General features: G+C 42.7%; 1 protein-coding gene across 1 annotated transcript in view; it reads left to right on the top strand.

Moving 5' to 3' along the window:
- cdh13 (cadherin 13, H-cadherin (heart)) overlaps positions 1 to 17,877 on the top strand; it is a 378,607-nt gene that overhangs the window by 137,189 nt on the left and 223,541 nt on the right. The window contains exon 4 of the mRNA XM_080002151.1: positions 10,657 to 10,770. Within this exon, the coding sequence (XP_079858277.1) occupies positions 10,657 to 10,770 (114 nt within the window). The remainder of the gene's footprint in view (positions 1 to 10,656; positions 10,771 to 17,877) is intronic.

Raw genomic sequence — 17,877 nt, 5'->3', positions numbered from 1 at the left:
AAGCGTCTGCTAAATGCAATGTAATTTAGGAGTGTTTCCTTGGGGCCAGGTACAGTAGGTGTTCAGTCTCCAGTCGTATGATCGTCCGTCTTCACCTCGCAGGCCTCGCTCCTGCTGATGGCGTTCCTCCGTGACTCTAATGCTCTAATGAATGTTTCTATCCGCTCGCCTCCACCATTCACCTCCCATTTGTTTCCGGCTTCTCGCAGTTGTTGTTGATGTGGTTAGCCCGTCCATGGCCATTCCCTTGGCAAGGCCTCGTGGAAATAAGTGAATTAGTCCTTGGCACACACATATGGGGAAATGGAGTTTCCATTGACTGATATGACCATATGGTCCCTTTTACTGGTGCATATGTGTGTGTTAGTGTGCGGTGAGATCATTTACATAAATATATTCGTTGCGCAATTCAAGAATTTTAAGTCAATTAAATTGAATTGAAAAGTTTGAAAATGCATTATCTTGAGCATAATAATGTCAACTCCACTCACTTTTCATCTGTTATGGATTATAGTTCGAAAAATGACTCCGCATCCATTTACCAGCCATTGAAAAATGGTTTCCCCAATTACAAAAGAACCTTGATGAAAGGTTGTTCAAATACAAACATATTTTCAGTAAAGATCCAAGTTCCAAGGGAAGTAAATTGCGCGGCCATATGTTTCATTATCTGTGGTTTTATTTAATCTTTGCTTATCATGGACGCCCTTTGTGGGATTTCATCAGAGACTTCAAGTGGTGCGGTTATACCTCAGCTTTTTGCAGAGTGCACAATATAGAGAGATAGATAAAAAAAAAAAGGAATAAGGAGATCGGGAAATAAAGGAATCAAAGCTGGGTTGTGGTTGACGGTGGGAAGGAGAGGTCACCTCTTATTTGCCGGCTAATAGAGGCAATTCACTATTGGAAAGGAGTCTTAAATTGGGACATAGGGGCTAGGACAATAGTGGCTGGGACCAAGCTCTCATTATTTCCCTGTCAATCTTTCAGTGGAAACTCCTCAAGCTCTTTGGGGCCTTGTATTATCAGAGGAACAGTTGACGACAGAGAAAGACAAAGGGCAAAATTCAAAAACTTAAAAAAGCTTTGTCTGGCCTTCCAATCTGCATCCGAACATTTTTCCTTTTCGAACCACTTGCATTCTTCCCTCTCCAAAAGCTCAATATACTGACCCCAGCAGGGTCTCAGTGAGATCTGTAACTACATAGGCATATTAAACCGCAAATAAAAAAAAAAAAAAAAGAAAGGAAAACATCTGGGATGACTGTATGGATAAAAATCTCAACTTTTTAAAAGATACTAAATCCCCGTTCGAGCCGCCTTTTCCCTTTTCCTCCTCAAATTCTCATCGGTACCATTCTGCCGTCTGGAGTCAGAGCCGGTGTTTGCCCATCCCTCTTCCTCTCTCTCTCCCTCTCTCTCTCTCTCTCTTTTTTGTTTCCACTTTAATGTGGAACGGAAATATTCCGTGGTGAGTTTATTGGCATAGCAAATGATATTGTGGCAGATAATATTGGCTGGTGATAATTGATAAGTGTAGCCAGGGAGGGAAGGAGGAGAGAATCAGTTTTGTTAATTCCTCTGCGGCGGGGGTGTGTTGTAACCCTCCGCCCCGCGGGGGAGTGGGTGTGTCCGCTGATGAATGTCTCCTATTATGAGCCGACTCCAAATTCAAAGAGTGATTTATTCCCCCCTCTCACACAGCTGATCGATACGTGAATTAATGGAAGAATGAATTTCAATTTAACAAATGCATGCACCGAGATATGGCGGCTTTTATTTCCCCTTTTTTTTTGAAGGCGTATTGTTCTTGCGTTGTTATGTTTATGTTTGTGGGAACAATGGGGCACCTTCCAGCCCACCATTTAAATGTAACCGATAACAGGCAAAATAATCAAGTCCAAAAAACTCATTTATTTGGCTTTTGTTACCCATCATCCCTTTTTCTGCAGCTGAATGAAATGTAATATCACATCCCGAGCCGAACCCTGTGTAAAAAATATGTGCGCGTCTTTTATTTTTTTTATTGGTACTATTTCTTTCTTTCTGTCGGGGTGTGGTTTCTGAGGATGACTAAGACAGGAAATTTTGCCAAGGCAGCGCAACGGGCACACAATATACAGTAGGACACAACACAAATAATCGCTCTCTCTGCCTCCTCCTTTATCCTCATCCCCCTCGCACTCCTCTTCCGTCCTTGCTTATTCTCGCGCTGTCATTCGTCAGTTTTTGTTTACCGCCGGCGTCCATTGTTTGGCTGCTGTACGTCACTGCCTACCTGCTCAGCCGCAGTTTTAGAACCCGAGATACCATCCGCATGAAATGGGTTGATCTCATATTCAGGCTCAGCTCACTTCGCCATTATGTTCTTTATCCACAGGAATACAGAGTGTACCCACTTTGGCTACCAGAACTACAACCCTGTCTGCTGTATGACTGCAATGGAATTTGACGCTGCAAAATTCACGCTGAAAATGTACTGATGTGAAAAAAAAAAAATTACAATAACAGCGATATGAAACATTGTGATTTAAGGCTAGCTCCGTCGGATTTCCCCGATCCTTGGACCTACAAAACCATAACTCCACGCACTTCACGTAAGATTACTTTGCTTCACTACTTCACTACAGACTGTAAATGGCGGCTGAGGTATCCGGCTTTTTCGAAACACGAGCTCTGGTCCGTAAACCTGGTGTTTGGAATTTTTGGTTTTAAAAGCTTCCCAACCTTTGCAACCTCAAAACTCTGTTCCAAATTGACACTGAGCTTTATAAATCCAGTGCTGCGGGAAAGGAAACGGCGGAAAAAGAGAATGCCAAGTCTTTGTTATTCTAGCTGCAAGGCCAATGGATCTATTCAGAAACAGCCATTGCTGGATGATCCATACGAGTTGAGACTTTAAAGTGTCTTATGCATTGGGAGATATGTATACTGTGTGTATATATATATATATATATATATATATATATATATATATATATATATATATATATATATGTTCTTTGTTCAATGTATTGACTGAAAATGCAACAGTTATGAGTCAAATAGGCTGGTGCTCCAAGGTAGGATCAGTAACATTTAGGAGAAGTTTTGCCATGTTCCAAAAATTGCTGTTTTCTTTCGTCGTCAGTGTGGGGTGTCGAGATGGCGGGATTCAGGATGACACAGGATGAAAAATGTCATATTTCCTACTTGGCTGACTTGCCGCTAAATCCTTTTTTTTCTTACTGAATTCTGTGAACCTCGACACACACACGTTTTCATTAATCACAAAATGTTCTTTAATTCTTTATTTGTTTACCTACCTGTCAATCTACATGTGTTCAAGTTCAAGTTCAAGTTCAAGAGATTATTTGTGGGAGTCTCTGTCCACAGGTAAGGGTTTTGGGAGGGAGACGGAGTCTTTCTGGCCGTGCTTCACCAACATGGCGAGAGTTTTTTATTGTAACCTTGAACAAAAAGGCACGCTGGCCACAAGTATCACGAATAAATAATAATAACAATGAGGAGTAGTTTGAGAGACGTTTTGGACGAAAACATTTAAAGGACCCCCAGTCTATAGCCAAACAACAGGGGACTGCTGCAGTTGCCTTTAAACATTTGAATTTTGGACAGATTTAAAATCACAGGCTTCACCATCACACTGTATCATAATATAATGGGACCAGATTTCATTTGAGAAGTTCTGGTTTTGGAATAGGCGGATATTGTTTGCCTAAGCATAAACATTTTAGAATTGAAAAATAGCGCATCAAAATATTCCAGATTGAAAGTTCCCATGTTATACTCCTTTTCAACAAGTTAGTATCAGTTTCTGAGGTCCCAAAGACATGTCTTTGGAGTTTTTTGCTGAAAATACCACTCGGGTTTTGCATTCTAGCCATTCTAGAATGCCTCCATAGCCCTCTTGTTCCTGACGGACTGTTTCTGCGTGTGCTGCATTAAAATGAGCTGCTGCTCCCCACGCACCACTCCAGAACTGTTTGTGTTTTTAATTCAATTAGGAAACAGAGGAAATAAATACATCTACGGGAGATTTATGGGAAAATATTTAAAGGGGAGGACAGCGGGTGGGCTGACAGGCAACATACGGCACAGTTATTTTAACACTAACATTTGCCTCGTTTGCAGTTTTGTCACGGACAGTTGGTATTAATTCCTAGTTTCTTTTAATAGATTTGTGCTGGTCTGTGCAGCCATGTGCAAGGGAAAAGGGCGCACCATCGCAAAGGTAGTTCTCCAGCCATGGGTGGAGATACTCAGAAGGGGGGGGGCGGTTCTAATTCTAATGAGTCTCCAAGAGGCGTGAGAAGGAGACGCAAATCTGAACGGCTTGTTGAATCACATGTTTTCTGAAATGGGCAGCTCTCATGTTTCTATGTGCACAAGCGCTGAAAAACTGAAATATTCATAATACGTCCCCTTTAAATGGGTATCAATTTGTTAATACATTATTGTATTTGAAAAAAAAAAATTCCCACGTATGGATGGTCTCTGTTGTTTGGAGAACAAGCTTGTAAAAAAAGAGAAATGCTTCAAATCAGTAGAACGAGACCCAGCCCTTATTATTATGTTTTCTGTTTTCAAATCCAGGGTAGTTTTTTCAGGAACAAATCGAGGATATTATTTTTGTGTTTTTTTTTTGTTTTTTTTCCCATCTTATTCATTTTTTGAGTCAGCAATTGCATTTCCTTTTCACTCCGCAAGCCATTACAAACTTCAGACGACACCAACACTTATTCTCTGTATACATCCAACAAGAAAATAACAACATGTATTTACTAGAAGTCACACACTTTGCATTCCCTTCTACCTGCAGTTCCACCGATTTGTTTGTGTGTCTGTGAAATACATAGAAGATGAGAAGGAGATGAATGAGGTGTGACGGGGCAGCAGTCACTTATTAACAAGAGGCATTCAAAATTAATCACCAGGGTTTTTTTGGGGGCGGGGCGGGGGGGGGGGGGGCTGTTACTGCGCTGCTGAAATGTCAAGCACCTGCAAAGTGCAAAAAGAAAGACTGAAAGGGAGCCGAGTTGGAGGAACGTTAGAGAGGAGCTGAAGTCGAGGGAAAAGCAGTGACCATCGGGAGGCTTTTCACGCTCCAAGGAAAGAAGCTAATGAACATATTCGGCCAAACGCGCTCGTCGATCCGTCGATGCCGCGAGACGTGGCGCCCCCCCCCCCCCCCCCCGCCACGCCACGTGAGTCCCGACAGAACGTTCAATCTCCTCTCCCCTCCCCTCCCCTCCCCACCCCACGACGTTCAGCCGCTCAAAAATCTAAAAATACCTCCCCCGCGCTTAAACGTCACCGTTCCTCTTCCCCTACTTTAATCGCTGGAAATCAAACAGCTGGGACCCGAGCACAAGATGGGATGGAGGCAGTCATCCCTTGCGCTCCGGCCACAACATCTCCACCGGCGGGACTTAAAGTCTTTGCCTCGTCTGCCCGGCGACCAATCGCGGCAGTGTGTGTGCTTTTGGACAATGTCTCGGTCCGTTTTAGACGCTGATGGCTCAGCCCGTCTCAGGGATCCGTGTCATGCAGTCATTCCCTCGCGCGTTCGGCCTGTTCCTCTCGTTCCGGTCAACGGGCCCCTAAGATGAGCGTTCCGTCGCGCTGACCCTAACCATAGCCCTAGCGATGAGGAGTTGGCTTGTTTCTTTTGGGCTGCTCAGATGGACTGACTGCTTTGGACAGGCTAGACAGACTGACTTCACGGTGCTCCGATTGACACTCTCGAGATGGGATGTAGACAGACTGGTAAGATGGACTGACTGCATCGTGCTCCGGATGACCTTTCAGATGGAGTGTAGGGGTGTGTGTGTGTGGGTGTGTGGGGGCGGTTCTTGGGCTTTTTGTAGTGTAGAGTCTTTTCTGAATAGCGGCAGCGACATTGTCCTCCCCGTGTCCGTAATGTCAGCGGTGGGCTGAAAAAAGCTCTATTTTTATAAAGTTTTTGGTCACGGCTGTTTCTCCCTTCTGTCAATCGGAGGTGAGCGCTCGGTCAGACTTCCGTTCACCCGGCAACACTACCCGCGAACAGTAGACAAACACACACAAACACACACACACCCAAACACAAAAACAACCGTATACGTAGACATGCCTGATAATTCATATAAAAACAAGTGCAAAAGAGAGACCTTGTTTGCACTCAAATGAAATCCTGAAACTATTTTGTCATTTCATGCAGGGCTAAAAGACGGGAGCTGGGGTTGTTTTCCATCTCTTTCCGTGAGGGCATGGATCCAAATTTTTTTACTGAGCTTAGTTTTTTTTTTTGTTTTTTTTTTATAGTTCACCTTTGGCTGCATTTCAGTGCAGCAAGAGATTCTCAAAGAATCGGATTCTTCAATCTGAACACCGGCTCTGTTGGTACACTCGATATACATACTTTCGCCAGTTTGGGATCAAATGGATGGGAATTCTAGTAGCATTCACTGAATATCTGAAAACTTTTTAAAATCAGTGTTGAAATGTGTATATTGTATCCATTATTATACACCAATTGTATCCAAAATCCAGGAATTTCTTGTTCAGCACAAACTCTGGTGTCTGTATATATGTTTGTACAGTATGTATGTCTATATATATATATATATATATATATATATATATATATATATATATATATATACTGTATATTTTACATTTACATTTAGTCAATTAGCAGACGCTTTTATCCAAAGCGACTTACAGGGGAGAATAACATTCAAGCTACATTGCGACAGAGACATTAGTGTAACAATAAATACTGCTAAGTAGTGCTAAGTACTTGTAAGTTAGGAGAGGAGGTGCTCTCTGAAGAGCTGGGTCTTCAAATGCTTCTTAAAGGCAGAGAGGGAGGTCCCTGCTCTGGTCGTTTTTGGAAGCTCGTTCCACCGACATGGGACTACAAATGAGAATAACCTGGATTGCCGTGGTTGTACGGCCGGCAGAGCCCGGCGACGCTCATTTGATGAGCGCAGCATCCGGGGGGTAACATGTGCTTTTACAAGAGCATTTAAGTAGGTGGGAGCATTACCAACAATCACTCTGTAGGCAAGCATAAGAGACTTGAACTTGATGTGTGTGTATATATATATATATATATATATATATATATATATATATATATATATATATATATATATATATATACAGTATATGCATGCATATGAAAACCAATGGATTACTGCATTTGATGTGGTTCTGGGTGGTTTAATTACCATGAAAACACATTTTTTTAATGGCATTTCAAAGGTTGTTCATTAACACCATGTGCTTTGTCATGCTTATAAATGCCGATTTGAATGCCATTTATCTGGGCCATACTGTCTCCTGTTAAAAAAAAATACTACTAGAAAAGATGGCCTCAGACGGCCTCCTAAGATCAAATGTTTTATGTTGTATTTATTTTTATCATATTTTAGAAGTATAATTTGATCCCAGAAAAATCAAGGAAATTGATTTCAGCCAATGTACACTCCACATTATATTCCTATTTGCACCAAACAGCTTCCTGATAATGACAACAGCAATGTAAATAAATAATCATCAACTTCAGTCCTAACCCCCTCTTGCTGTTTTTTCCACAAGTGACTCATCCCACTGATTGAACCATCTGCCTCCTGTAGAAACTCTTCTTTAAATTCAGGGAGTTGCTGGGAAAGTCAGGTGATGAATGTCATTCACTGTTTGTATACAGTCAATGTGATCCTTCACACGCCAGACCACGCTGTGCAGAGAAACACCGTTTAAAATTGAATATTCAAGCACCGGACAGTACGCAGCGCAGATAAATGGTATTTAAAACAGTGTTTTGTTGTCCAGAACCACACTGAACATGGTTTTCCATTTATGTAGATAGGTATGTTTCTGTGTTTATGCATATGTATGACTACAGAAAGAGTCTAAACTTTGGAATATTTAAACTTTGAAGTAAATAAATCACAATAACAAATGCAGCTTCAGTGGCAAGTCTTAATAGGTTGATTGCCAATTAGTGTGCATCAGCTATAAATCAGGTTTAATCATTAGCATTTTGATATGTAAGGAACATGAAAAAACAAACAGTTCCCAAGAGGCCAAATAATCAGCAGCAGATTCTCAAGATTCAAGAGGTTTATTTGTCACATACATATACATACGGGGGGTACAAAATAGAAGTGAAGGGAAGAGAGTTATGTATATACAGATATGTGCAGTAAAGTGCATGTGAATAAAGTGAAAAAAAAAAAAAAAAAATTAGGAACGCTTCACAAATTTGTGTGTCATCAATTTGCAGATGCATCAGACACGAAACCCGCCAAATTATTTAATAACCTGCATCATTGGTTACTGTCTCAAAAACTATGACAGCGCATGCTAAATATGGACAAACTGTATCGGCTGCATCAGTGGCTGCGAGTCAAAGGTTATGGGCATCGATCGACTGAAACCCCCCACAAAGATACAGTCTCAGGAATGACTAGAGATCTGAATCAGCACCTCAGTGGCCCAGCAGTCTCAACACAATTTTCCTGTCATAAGCTTCAAAAAGAGGTAGAGCACAAAAACTGAACCCATGAGCAATGGAAAGAGTAATATGGTCGGATGAGTCATCCCTAGTACCATTTCCTGCAACAGGATTACTTTTGGAGAGAACCAAAGGACGCCCTCAACACACAGTGTCTGTTGGCAACAATTAAACTTGGTGGATAATCCATAATGGTATGGGAAACCATCCTGTGGGTTAAATTGGGTCCAGCAATTGCTCTACATGATTGCATAACCACCAACGTGGCCATTTTACCTGGTTCACCCTATGTTGCTCACCTTGTTCCCCCATGATGTTCTCATAGTCCAGGGTGGATAATGACCTCATAACACTCCCCTATTACATCCTCCTTGAACATCATTGAACCTTCCTAGGAAGCTCTAGAGCAAAGAGCGCATCGTAAATTCCACCTCCTTCATCTTCAAAGGAACTGGAAATGCTTTTGTTCTTGAAAAATGGTGCAATATCCTTACGCCTTACCCTGAATATACTTTACACAGTTCAAGACCGATATGGCAGCATTCCAATGAGGATTGCATGGGTCTGAAGCCAAAGCCCCCTCCAAGTAGGATTGTATGCATGTGTGTACATGCATGGTCCCATGTGCTATCTATCTACTTGAGATGTCTCAATGTGGAGTACACAGGTGTTGGGCCAGAATGTGTATCGCCATTAGACTAGAATATCCTGAGTGCGTGCGTTTGTTTTTGTGTGTTCGCCCAGGTGTGTGTTGGCTGATTGGACAGTAACCAGACTGCAGGTCACGTTTACGATTCAGACTCCTGGCTTCATAGTGTTAGTGACAGGCATAATATTCTTCAACATCCAAGCCGAACAGAAGGGCGCTGACTGCATGGGTGATCACAAAGTGAAGGAGAAAGTGAACGCATTCTCGAGCGCATTTGAACCACTGCGCCTTTGTTTTGGCAACAGCTGGAGGTTGGGAGATTAAATCACATCATTCCATTTTGTTCTCAAGAGCGAAAACAACGTTGCAAAAGTGCCCCTTTCTGCATCAGCGCTGAAATTGTTGTGTCGAAAACCTTGCCATCTTTGATTTGTCCGTATTTCCCTCCCGCCTCTCTCCCCTGTCGACTTTTGCGCAAATTCCCGCCGAGCTCCTCTCCTCCCCTCCCGCCCCTCCACCGAAATCAAAATGGGTTTGTCGTTGTCGAACAACATCAATTAAATGGCAAGAAGCAAGCAACAGATGGATTGAGATTGGAAATTCCTGTCGAGGAAGGTAGATTCTGAAGTTTTTCTGTTTTGTTGAATCGTGCTCCTTACCCATCCCCCCCCCCCCCCCCCCCACCGCCTCTCTTTAATTACTCTCATCCTTCTCTCTGTTCTCACGTCCGACACCGCATCACAATTACGACTGGCGGTTGTTGAATCGGGGGATTTCAGACCTTTTTGCAGAATGCCTCCATTATTTACCCGCTGCTCTCAACTGTTATGAATCGGGAATGGTTCATCACAGCACGTGTGCTTGAAAGCATTTCGAGTCGCACTCTCTGTGAACCCGGTGTTGATAGAAAATCACAAGTGTTTATAATGTTCCAAGTCAGTTGTTTTGCCACCTTCGTTCCAATAACATTTCCATTAAAATTGTGCTTTCAATGCACTCGGAGCTCATTTATTACATAATGAACAGCATCCCTGTGTCCTTGCTACTGTAAATTTATCATAACAAATTGAATACATGCCATTAATTGTGCATTTGTTCTCGTCTCAGGTCCCATAAAACAATAATGTAAATGCAAATGCTACGTTCATTGTCTGGCTGCACAACCCTTATCTACTTCAAAGTTAATAGAGGGGGTCTCATATTAAGGGCTGACATACAAGAAAAAAAAAAGCATCTTGAGGCTTAATACACCTATAAAATATTCTTTGTATGTGTAAGTTCTTATTTTGCAGCTCAATTTGGAGTTTGCAGTAAAGTAGTTTTGTCATTGAGACCATTGACCAGCAAACTATGTTTTATTGACCAGGTTGTTGTACTCTACTGATTTGAGCTTTTGAGAAGGGTTACAAGCATTGATAAAATGTCACTCTGGATGGAATTTTGGATCAAACCAAAATAAAAAATGTCAACGAAATGTGTTCTTCTCTCTTCCGCTGTGTTTCAGGACATTCTGGGACTTGACCAGGCATACCCCTACAGGTCGAAGAGATCCCTGCTGGTCCCTCCCATGATCGTCACGGAGAACCAGAGAGCTCCTTTCCCTCGGATGATCGGCAGGGTGTGTACCACAGCATCTCCTCATTCAAGTACACATACTGTTCATTTGGCCATTTGGCATAAGCGTTTCTGCCTTAACGGTGACTGCATGCGTCAGTAGCGATCAAAAGGACTGTATGTCATGATTTTGGTTTGGCTCGGAGAAAGGAGGCTTAGAATTAGGGACGGGTAGAAGAGGTTGAAGATCCGTAGGAGACGGTGAAGGAGTCCAAGTGCACCCTGAAGAGAAGGCTCTTCGGTCATGATGGGTAGGGAGTCTGTTATTCAGAGAGGAGGAGGAGGAATCCTCTGTTTCTTGTGTGTCTGAAAGGAAAATATCCTGTAAATAACCCCCCAAGTGGACAATGAAGTAGTTTTTCTTTATGACAATGTGGCTAGCTATGTCTTTATTTATCCATAAGAAAATGATGTGATGCTTCAAAGTGGACTTTTCTCACAGATAATGCATTGAAGTAATCAAATAAATCCATTTAATCAAATCAATTTAAGGATATCTGGGATATTTGAACTGTATTTTTAACCCTTTTCCCATGCTGCCGAAATCATGTCTTCATAGACTTTAAATAGTGGATGTGGCACAGGGCGGGAGTAGCTGTAAACCTCTATAATAAAGCCTTATTTTTTCTCCCATAAGTAATACATTTTGGAATTAGATTAGATTTACAAGATTAAATTAGTTCATAAAGTCACTCTCAGTCAAATCCCAGGTGATGTAGGCATTTGTCCCGTATCATTAAACCACTGTTAATGCAATTTGAATTGTTTTGGAAAAAAAAATGGTTAACCTTAGATTTTACATTGAAAATATCAAATTAAAGCTGTAACTATTGTCTTTGCTTCTTGATACTTTTGGTTCCCTTATCTAATATATGCATGCTTTGAATTCATTACTTCTAATGTCCTTTTGCTTTCTATTATCATTTTTCTCTGGATTCGTTATGATCCTCCATAATGACTTGCACCTATTATAATTGAATAAAAATTCCCTAAATAGGAAAAATGTAATGTAATGTTACAGTTAATTCAACTTCTGCTGTCGCAGTGTTAGAGGCCTCTTAAAGTACCGTTGGTTAAAGCGTTGCGGCCCCTAATGTCAAATATGTAAATTCTGCAAAAATTGAAAAACTACTGAACCTTAAACAACTCAAAGCAACAACAAAAAAGCAATTAACTCACCACTGAAGCAAATATGAAGCTAATAAATGAGAACATGAAAACATTTAGCATATATTGCTCACCAAATGTTTACAAGAATTGGCCTATAAAACTAACTAATGTCATTGCAATGACATTAGTTGATTCATTTCATAGAGTGTGATTTTAAATTGATCTGAATAATCAGGATAATCATATTGCCTCTGTAATCACACAATTACACATTGTGGAAAAGGATGGTTTTGGTTAAAGAGGCTTTTTGGTAAACTGGACCTTTCTCTTATCTGATCAGGGTGTACTAAGAGACCAGAGTAGGATCTTCATAACACAACATGACTCAGGATCAGGGCGAATAATAATAAGCGTCACAATGGCACTCATTTCTTGTCACAAAATGGTGACAATGATAATGAATAACCAAAATAATAAAAAATAGTGCTGTTAATTTATATCCAACAAACGGTAAAACAACATTTTTATATGCCATGTGTCCATATAAGAAACCTCAAAGGCAATACATGCATGATTAGTTGAGGCTAAACCATTATTCCCCTTCAGAGAGTATATTTCGATCTACACTTTTAAGTAATATGCTTTTGCTATTGTGAGTTGCTCTATTTCCATATGTTAAGTTCAGTCATTTTTTTATCTAAACGGGACCATGCACAATATCAGGAATGTATACTATAGTTAGGGAGATAACAGTGAAACTGTGATCCAAACAGTCTCTAATGATGCTACTGTCTTGTAAATTAAATAATGTTAAAGTTTAACTCATTTTGCTGGGGACCCCCAAGAACCTCTTTAAGGACCCCTGGGATTTCACGGACCCCACGTTGAGAATCACTGTTTCAGTGTATGAAGTTTTCAGTGTCTGTTGATAAAGGGCTTAGGTTAAGTGAATCCTGTTCGAAACCAGCTAGTTATCACTTCCGGTTAGTAACACCAGGACAAAAAAATGACCCTGGACTTTTTTACCCAGACCAGCACACCACAACCAGCCCGCGGATACTCCACCACCCCCATCCCATCGATGTAAATACAAACACACCAGCCCTTGATACCACCACTTATAAGTATAATGGATTGATACTCTAGGCTACTGTAACACTAATACAGAGTTATTTTTAGAGCAAGTGAACGGTTTGTTGCCAGCAGGCCACCACTATGAGGATACCATCATAGATTCAGGCAGTCAGTGTTTCATTAATGTCTATATTTGAACAGGCTGTATAATCTATTTCAGCACAGGAAATAAGTCAGATAATACTATTGCCAAATTGATCACTTTAACCTTCAAACTTGAATTACTGTTTTTTCCAGGTTGAGAGCGAGGCGCGTTGTCAGCCCACTTTGACTGTGAGGGCTGGTGCATACCACGCAGATCTCACTGATCTCTCTCGCTCTTGTTTTTCTATGATGGGCTGTCCGAAAGCGACGGGCCCACCGGGATTTGTCCCGATCCTCCCGATGGCCAGTCCAACTGAACGGGCCATCACTCAAAAAAGATATGAGCGATGGTGTTACTGTAACACCATCAGTCATATCTTTTTCAACCGGCTTTCTTTAACTAATAACATCACAGCATCCGCACGTTGGTAATGTCAACATTTAAGTGGAAAGTCTCAAGTCAAGGAAAGGTCCATACTTTCACCAGAAGCTGAACAAACATTGTTTAGGGATCCTGATCCTCCATGCTCTCGCTACGACACATTTTTATTAATGTTTTTTTGTTGAAAATACCACTCAGATTATGCATTAGAGCCATTCTAACATGCCTCTTAATCCATTGTGTTCCTGACAATCTGTTTAAATGGGTGGAGCCACCCTCCTCGGTTACAAGTTCTGTGAGCCAATGGCGTTTTGTTGGATTAACTCCGGAACTATCACTGATTTTACTTTAACAGTCGACCAAAATCTGTATCTGAACAAATTTGAGGCGAGAAATAAGCAACCCAGTTGCTCAATATTCACTCATATTAGGCCTACAAGGCCCTTATTTAAAAGTTTTTTACAGCTTTTGTTGCCATGCTCTAATCTTGTGGGAGACAGGCACCACTGCGATGCACCGGAACTCTCTCGTGCAGGGATTTTTTGTTTTGTGTAAAATTTGGAAAATAAAATAAAAAAATGGGAGTCTCTATCCACAGGTATGGGTTTAGGGAGGGAGACAGAGTCTTTTTGGCAGTGGGGCGCAGACATGGCGTGAATTTTAAACCAAAAAGCTCGCTGGTAAAAACGGGAACTAAAAACAACAGGAACAATAAGTGTTTCTGATTCTCCTTGGCCACGGCCTGGTCCTCAGGCGTTTCCACATCCTGCATCACACGATCCCCTCTTCAAGACAATACTACACATAAGAAAACTCTCCCAGCCGGGGCCGACCAATCAGTGCTAATTATGCTGATGTGGCGGAGAGAAAGAGAAAGAAAGATTAAGTGTTAACAGCACTGGCTTCCCACAGAGAGCTGATTTTACTTTGTCAAACGCCTGCTGGCACTTCTCCGTTCACTTGAACGAATTTGACACACTGTTTCAAGTCAGATCAGACAAAGGGCTGGTCAACTCCGAGAAGTCGGCTACAAACCTCCTACAGTAACCTGGCAGCCATAAGAACTGCTTTACCTCTTTTTTCGTATCGGGCCTTGGAATGTTCACAACTGCAGCGGTTTTATCTACATGGGGTCGGACCAGTCCTCCGCCCATGTGGTACCCCAGATCTCTCCCTCCGGCCAACGGCACACTTCTTGTGGTTGGCGGTGAGCCCTGCCTGCCTCAGGTACTCCATCACTGCGCCCACATGCAGCATTTGCCGCTCCGAGGTGTCATTGTTAATAATTATGTAATCTAGTAGTAGGTAGTAGTAGGCCGCGGCCTATGTTGTATGCAGGTGTCTGGGGCTCCAAACAACCGCAACGGAAGCGTTACAAATTGGTACAACCCCTGTGGAGTGGAGAAAGATGATTTTTCCTTGGACTCAATGGACAAGGGAATGGCAACAAGGGAATCTGCCAGTAGCCCTTGGTTAAATCCAGTGTCATAAAAAATCAAGCCGTGCGTCACCAAGTGCCAAGGAGTTTGTCGACTCATGGCATCAGATATGCATTCACTTTTCGGTAGTCTACACAGAAGCGGACCGACCAATCGGGCTTACCTACAACGATGGGACTACACCAGTCACTTGCAGAATCCCCACACCCATGTCCAGCATGGCCTTCAATTGTGCTGGCAGGAATTTACATTCATGTTCAGGCAGGCGGTACAGCCAGGAGCGTACTTTCACCCCCGGGGTCGTGTCCACATGGAGGAGAATGTGGGGCCTGGCAGCGGGGAGAAGACATCAGAACACTGCCATTGTAACGTGGCCCCGTCCGCGCTCTGGCTGGGCGAGAGACAGGATGGGATTGGACGTTTTTGAAACCCTCGGCCCCAACTCATCTCCAGAGACAGAGGCTCCTTCCACTACTTTAGGAGGTTAAGGTGATAAACCTGAGTTGCCCAACCCCTGTTTGACCGCACAACCTCACAATCGACCTTCCCAACCTGCCGTGTGATCACGAAGGGCCGTCGCCACTCCCAGAGTAATTTAGAACTGGACGTAGGGAGCAACACTAACACCTTGTTTCCCGGTGTAAATTGCCTGAGCCGAGCCCCTCTGTAGTATAACCAGCGCTAAGGTTCCTGAGCCTGAAAGAAAATTGTCCCGTGACAAGTGTCCCAGGGCGCGTAGCTTTGTGTCCATAACATACTGAGCTTTGTTCTTACTGGTGTTAGGCCCCTCCTCACAGTTGTCCATAATTAGGTCCAACACCCCCAGGGTCTCCTGCCGAAGAGGAGAGGAGGAGGAAGAGGATCTTCAAAGGGAAAAAATCCTGTGGAGACCTGAGATACCTCCGACACTGCAAACAACAGAGGGTCCGACCATTTGTCCCAATTACTGCTATCGTCGTGCACAAACTTACGAACCATGTGCTTTAGAGTCTTATTGAAGCGCTTCCACCAGGCCGTTGGTCAGCGGCGTGTTACATGCTGGTCTGAATTGAGGGAACGCCCAACCGGTCGAAAAAATCCGTGTACATGACATAAAGGAAGTGGCCTGGTCGGTCAGGATTTCCTTCAGAATCTCGACTTGGGAGTACTTGAAACAGTGCCTACTTTTGGCTGTAATACTGCGCAATGGCAGTATTAGTATAGGCCTCGAGGTACCGAGTTGCAAGACTCGACCCAACACAAGACAATACCCACGGGCAATTTGGTCTCACAGCCTGATGAGGTCCATACCAAGTGTTTCGAACGGCACCTCAACTAGGCGGAATGGCCTCAATGATACGGTTGGTGTAGCCAGAGGACTGACTAAGTGGCACTCTGGGCACACGGTGCACCATTAACACATCGGCCCAAATTCCCGGCCAATAGAAACAGGACATTAACCTCTGCAATCACCTTATGCTATTTCCACTTGTAACAAATTTCAAGCCGCACCATCTGATACGTGTGAATACACGTGAGTGGGTATGAGTGAGTGAGTCCATCAAATCCTGATGTCTACCCCCTTGTACTGTTACCAGTATATTGTAGGCCCCTTCCTGACTGAGGGAGGGGCCAAGTGGACCGGCGACCTGAACCACCTGTCCAACCTCCATCATGGATCAGTCCAGGGGGGACAGAGAGGGGACAGCACAGCAAGGGGAAACAGTGTCCTATGGCACCACAGGACCCGGCTGGGAACAATGCAGGAAAGAAAAGGGGCATCCTGCGACACCCGTTCGCATAGCGGAGCCCTGGCTCCCTCCGGGCCATCGTGAGGGGCCGGGGTACCGCCGAATCCAGCAGGGTTCTGGGGCCGGACGCAGGCTGATTCAGCGGACCCGGTACAGCTGCGCTGCGGCAGGAAGAAGCCAGCACCAACACTTGCAGACTGTGGCTTAACCACATCCCCTCGTCTACCACAAAAATAAATAATATTAATACATCTACAATAAAAAACAAGCTGTATTTATTGGTTTTGTTTGGAGAAACAAACAGCTTATCGGATGGAGCAGAGGACCATATTAAGAAATCTGTGATGGGCAGACGTCGCCTCGTGCTGAGAGGAGAAAAAAAAATTTGCGTGTTCAGAGTGGTCGGAAGCATGAGCGTTTTCTTCACTTACTTTGTCATTAGTTTACCTGATTATTTGACACTTTGGCCATGTCCAATATGAACATCCCACATTGTAACATTATATATATGACAGAAAATAATGAAAATCATAATAGATCCTCTTTAAATAGAATAATTTGTTGTTCCCCCTCGAAAATCACTCCATCATTAAGGCCGAGCAGCAGCTGCTGCTTTACATCCAGGTGTTATTTCTTTGTTACCTTCTTTGTATTTATGAGTAATTGAACAGGGTCGATGGAAAAGTGCTGAAAGCTTCTGTTCCACTGCAGGTAAATGGACGGATTAAGGAGCCGACGTGGCTCATAATCAGTTTGTGTCTCTAATGTTCGTAATAATGGAGCTGCTCAATTAGATGCGGTCAATGATCTTAAATTAGGTCCAAAGCAGCAAGAAGAGCTTCTTCTCTTTATGTGATATATATGCTCATTATATTAGCTTTAGTTGAGTGAATTTAAACGCCAGCACACAACTTAGCAGCTGGCACTGGAAAGTAAGACAGAACAACAGTGTTTTTTTGTTTGTTTTTTTACAGGAGTATTTGGAGAAGTGAACTGTATGTGTTTCATGGGGGTGTTCAAGTTACTTGAATGTCGAAGTTACTTATTATTTTTTTGTTGCTGCATATTGTCAGCTTCTCCTTGTCCCAGTTGGTGGTGGTGGGGGCTATAGCATCATGTTATTTTCTGAAAAGATGAATCCATCATGTCGCACTCTTCTGAACTGTTCTCTCAGTATGGAGTCTTTCCTGTCCACATATGGTTGTCATTGTATTATAATCAACAGATATTTC

Source organism: Zeus faber, assembly GCF_960531495.2.
Source record: "Zeus faber genome assembly, chromosome: 6".
NCBI classification, from domain to species: domain Eukaryota; kingdom Metazoa; phylum Chordata; class Actinopteri; order Zeiformes; family Zeidae; genus Zeus; species Zeus faber.
This window is presented reverse-complemented; position numbering and strand designations above follow the sequence as displayed.